General features: G+C 49.9%; 1 protein-coding gene across 1 annotated transcript; it reads left to right on the forward strand.

The window, feature by feature from the left end:
- The first annotated feature begins 3,099 nt into the window (after positions 1–3,099).
- On the forward strand, positions 3,100–4,838 carry LOC123319281. The gene has a single exon (XM_044906154.1). The coding sequence runs from the start codon at positions 3,229–3,231 to the stop codon at positions 4,183–4,185; it is 957 nt and encodes a 318-aa protein (XP_044762089.1). The 5' UTR covers positions 3,100–3,228; the 3' UTR covers positions 4,186–4,838.
- Positions 4,839–5,558: the final 720 nt, after the last annotated feature.

Below are 5,558 nucleotides of genomic sequence, written 5' to 3' on the forward strand. Positions count from 1 at the left end.
CTGCGAATGCGGTCAGCTTGTGGTAACCACTTGTTCCCGTCTTCTCGTCTGTTCTCTTCTTGTCATCTGTTTTCCTCTGTACGGTCTGCCTTGCGTAAGAGTAATAGTCTTGACCACCTTATGCCTACCGCTTGGATCCGCTTAGATAACCAGCGGAATGTTGTATTCGGCCGAGCTCTTCTCGATTCCGGCTGCCAACACACCCTCATCACCCGAGCTTGGGCCACCAAGCTTCGTCTGCGCATTCACCCTGAAGTTGTTCAACTTCGCACCTTAAGTAACGCAGATCGGTTTCGTATCCAAGGGTACGCATACGTTAGCCTCTGTCACCAAGGGGACCCCCCCCATCTCATCATCAAGGCCTACGTCATTGACAGCCCCATAGATCCTCTCCCTGTCCAAGCGTTTAATGGCCGATGGCCCGAGTTTCAGCAATTCAACCTAGCTGACCCACTCTTCTATCTGCCTCGTATCATAGGGATGTTGATTGGATCGGATGTGCTCCCTCATCTTATTCTTCCTGGCACGATGTGCCCATCGTCTGAACTTCCGGGGGCATTGTCTACCACCTTAGGTTGGGTGCTTTATGGGCCCTATGCTCGCCATCGCAAGAAGACTAAACATGTTTCCTTCTCACCTGACACTGTCAACAGTCGCGCTCATCAGGGCTCTCGGCAGCGCGCCTCTCCCTCGTCTTCTGCAGGGTCATCATCTGCTGTACGTTCTCCGTCTTCTTCGCCGCCCAAATCCCCCGTTTCAGTGATCACCTATCAATCTTCCTCTGACAACACTAACTCTGACATAAAATCTCCTGCTGCTGCTGACCTTCAAACCATGGATATGACCCCCTGGCAGCCGTCGGACCAGGAACTTGTCAACATCGTTCGGCGCTTCTGGGAACTTGACAGGGTACCTGACGTGCTTCCGCTGACCCCAGCCGAGAGGGAGTGTGAGATGATGTACTGCGCTGATGTCACCCGTGACTCCAACGGAAGGTACACTGTCGGTTTGCCCTTGACGTCGTCTAGGCTGGGCACCTCCGTCAACGTGGCAACTAGACAATTTATTCGGCTCGAACATCGTCTGGATAATAACCCTACCCTTCGTGTCGCTTATCATGAGTTCATGCGAGATTATCTCGAGAGTGGCCATATGGAATTGGTCCCTGAGTCTTCTGATTGTCCGCGATATGAGCCATATTATATCCCTCACCATCCCGTACATCGTCCCGATGATCCTCCTGATAAAATTCGTGTAGTCTTCAATGCCTCTTGTGCATCCGCTAATGGCAAATCACTCAACGATCTTCTGCTGACAGGTCCGAAGCTGCAAGCGGACATTTCCACCCTCCTGCTTCGCTTTCGTCTATATCGCTTTGTCTTCACCGCCGACATTAGGCAGATGTACCGACAGATCCTGATACTCCCTGAGCAAAGGGACTATCAACGTATAGTCTGGCGTTTTAGCAAACACGAACCTCTCCAATATTATCGTCTGAACACCGTCACGTATGGAGTTTCTTCTGCTCCCTTCATAGCACTTAGGATCCTTCGACAACTGGCTTCGGATGACGGACCCAAGTTTCCTGCTGCTAGGCAAGTATTGCTGGATGAAATTTATGTTGATGACATCTTGACAGGCTGTTCATCCGAGGCTGAAGCTCTCGAGTTGCGACAGCAAGTGCAGGATCTGCTCAAGGCGGGCGGTTTCGAGCTACGCAAATGGGCTACTAATCATCTTCCTCTGCTAGACGGTGTTCCGGCCGACCATTGTAGAGAATCCTCGTCCACTGACCCCCTTCTTCTCGATCGTGAACCAGGTCTCAAGATTCTGGGGCTTGGGTGGAACCCTTCATCTGATCACTTCTTCTATTCTGTTCGGTCGACTTCAACGGCAATCACCAAGCGAACTGTGCTGAGTCAGATGGCTAAAATTTTCGACCCTCTGGGATGGTTAACTCCTGTTACCTTCTATGCTAAAATCTTCTTCCGTCAGCTCTGCCTACTCCATCTGGAGTGGGACCAACCTCTTTCGAATGAGGTTCAGCGCCCATGGTTGCAATTTCAGTCCCAGCTCCCCACTTTGTCAGAGCTTCACATACCACGATTCATCCCTGACGTTTCTTCTTCTACGCATCGGTTGGTTGGCTTCTGTGATGCTTCTGAATCAGGCTACGCTGCGGTCGTTTATCTCCGCACTTTTGCATCGTCTGGTCACTGCCAGGTGTCTCTTCTAGCGGCCAAATCAAAAATTGCTCCTTGCAAGGCTATAACTCTACCTCGTTTGGAGCTGTGCGGTGCTCATCTTCTCGCAAAGCTTATGCATCACCTGTCCACTCGCGTGTTGCAGCATCTCGGCGCTGAGTGCATGGCCTTCTGTGACTCTTCTGTGGCCTTGTCGTGGATCCGCGGCGAGAGTCACAGGTGGAAGACATTTGTCGGCAATCGGGTTGCTGAAATCCAAGATCTCATTCCCTCTGACTGCTGGAGACATGTAGTGTCTGAGGACAACCCAGCTGATTGTGCCTCTCGAGGATTGATGCCTGCAGACATTCATCATCACCCATTGTGGTGGCGGGGTCCTCACTGGTTGTCTTTCGACTCATCCTTATGGCCCTTTTCCTCTGTTGATTCATCTCAAACTGATCGAGTAGACGAAGAAGCCAAGCCGATCTCCGCTTTGATGTTAGCGGCTATCTTCGATGAACCCACCATGATTGACCGCTTTTCCTCGTATCTTCGACTCAAGCGGGTCACCGCCTTTTGTCGAAGATTCATAATGAATACTCGTGGTACATCATTCCCTCGGTCAGGTTTTCTTTCCTCTGTTGAGCTCCAGGAGGCGGAAGCCTGCTTAATACGTCTGGTCCAATCTGTTTATTTCGCCGAGGAGTTGTCTGAGCTTCGAAAGCCATCTTCTCGTCTTCGGCTCATCATGAAGCTTCACCTTTTTTGTGACGAGCATGGACTTATTCGTGTTGGAGGCCGCCTGTCAGCGGCCTTGTTGCCGTATAGACACAAACACCCTGTTCTTCTGCCAAAGAATAGCCATCTCACTCATCTGATTATCGATGATGCCCATTATCGCCTCCTGCACGCCGGCGCTTTAGCTACTCATTCATATATTCGTCGCCGGTACTGGATTCTGGACGGACGTAATGTAGTACGCAATCGACTGCGCAGGTGCAATCGATGCTTCTCGTGCAAACCTCGTCCCCTGGTACAACCAATGGGCAATCTGCCCCCGGAGCGACTATCCTCTGCTATGGCCTTTCTTACCACTGGTGTCGACTACGCCGGACCCTTTTACGTCACGAGTGCCCGACTACGTGGGGCTGTCAGCACGAAGGCATACCTGGTTGTTTTCATCTGCTTCACCACCAAGGCAGTTCACCTAGAATTGGCATCTGAGCTGTCCACTCCAGCGTTCATCGCTGCTTATCGGCGGTTCGTTGCGCGCCGCGGTCACCCTTCCGTCATCTTTTCCGACAACGGGACCAACTTCGTTGGAGCTCATAACTACCTTCGTGACCTTGGTCGCTTATTGTCAGCTCCACAACATCAGCAGAGTCTTTGTGATGCTGCCTCGTCGTCTGGAACCGATTGGCGATTTATACCCCCTTCCAGTCCTCACTTTGGCGGCCTTTGGGAGGCCGCTGTGAAATCTGCTAAGCATCATCTCACTCGCGTTATCGGCGAGCAGAAACTCACTTACGAGGAATTTCTCACCGTCTGTACACAGGTTGAGGCTATTCTCAACTCCCGTCCTCTGTATCTTCCCTCATCTGACCCTTCGGATTTTGAGGCCCTCACACCGGGGCATTTCTTGATTTTCCGCCCCCTCAACGCTCCTCCTGACCATGATGTCAGTTCCGTGTCGGTGAATCGCTTATCTCGTTGGCAGCTAGTCCAGCGATTCCAGCAGGATTTTTGGAAGCGCTGGCGTCAGGAATACTTGCATACCTTGCAGCAACGTCATAAGTGGTTGCAGCCGTCTACCCCTATCCTTCCGGGCACTGTGGTCATCATTCGAGATGATGGTCTTCCTCCTCTGAAGTGGAGTATCGGCCGTATATCATCTGTTTTTCCCGGAGCTGACTCCACAACTCGTGTGGCTGATGTTGCCACCCCTTCTGGGACAATTCGGCGACCAATCGTCAAGCTGTGTCCTCTTCCAAGTCAGTAGATGACTTTCTTCTTTCGTCTGTTCACTCCTTTCAGTTGGTCTTACTGAAGGGATCCTTCAGGGCGGGCGGCATGTTAAGTCGTGAAAGAAGAATGTTGTGTTGCCTAGGTGGTCTGCTTCGGGGGTTTTTTCGACCCGAGAACTAGCGCCATACGGCTTTCGGCGAAAGCATACATCGCGACTTGCGTACGACATATAAGTCAATGTCGTCAGTTTGTTTACCACGAGAACGTGCTTCTAATAAATTCAGAAAAGTTATTAAAATTCATTGCTATTCTATCATCTAAAGTTGAGGAAGATTTGTTTCGCAAACTTCTCGTCACCATACGATTATTCATCTGTTTTCTTCGGTGAAGAAATATTCATCTGCTTTCTTCGGTCATCTGTTTGGACGGAAAATTTGAGGTTGAGCAACCAAAACCAAAGGTGAAGTGCCCTTGGAGCCTTGTGCAACCGGTGGAGTGATCGCCACGAAGCAAGTGCAGAGGAGGTTATCCCCTTTTTCCCTCCTGGAGCCAATTCTGCTACTGAGTTGAGTGGAGGATCACAGGACTTCATACGTCAACGTCGACTTCTGGGTGAGTGCCTTCATCTGATCGGTTGCTCAATTTTCGTAATTATTTTCATCTGAAATTGATCGTTGCAGTTGCCGATCATTTAAATACAAAAAAAGAAGTAATGCATATCCCGAGAGAAAAAGAAAAAACAAAACTTGAATGAGTTACAACTTGAAGATAGAAAAATTATAAATATTGAAAAATATTGAATGAAACAGATGAAACAATGCAACATCCTCAAGATTGGCGACCCTGCATCCATCCATCGTATCTGTTCTTGAAATTGTTCACAGAGGTGGCATCCACGACGGCAGATGGTAATTGATTCCAAAAATGAAACACTCTGTTGGGAAGAAAGTGTTCCCTCCGCAACTCATATCTGTGGCCACGCAAACGTTCATCGTTGTTAAGAGAGAAAATTCCACCGAGATCTACATTAAAAAGGCCGTTGAGGGCTCTATATGTGATGATGAGGTCCCCTCTAGTCCGTCTTTCAGAGAACAGGGGAATATTCATAATAGAAAGCCGTTCGGGATAGCTAGGCCGCTGCACACCATACGGGATTCTGGTCGCACGACGCTGGACACTCTCGAGTAGTTCCGCATCACGAACCAGAGACGGGGCCCAAATTGGACCGGCATATTCCAGGATTGGACGGACATAAGTAGTGTAAAGAATTCTGCAGGTGGCCGGGTCGCAACGGGAAAATGATCTACCCAGCAGATAAAGGACTCTTTTCGCCCTGTTAACTGTCTGCAAGATGTGATCAGACCAGGAGAGGTCATGCGAAATCACCACTCCAAGGTCACGATGAGA

Source organism: Coccinella septempunctata, chromosome 8, assembly GCF_907165205.1.
Source record: "Coccinella septempunctata chromosome 8, icCocSept1.1, whole genome shotgun sequence".
In the NCBI taxonomy this organism is placed as follows: Eukaryota; Metazoa; Arthropoda; class Insecta; order Coleoptera; family Coccinellidae; genus Coccinella; species Coccinella septempunctata.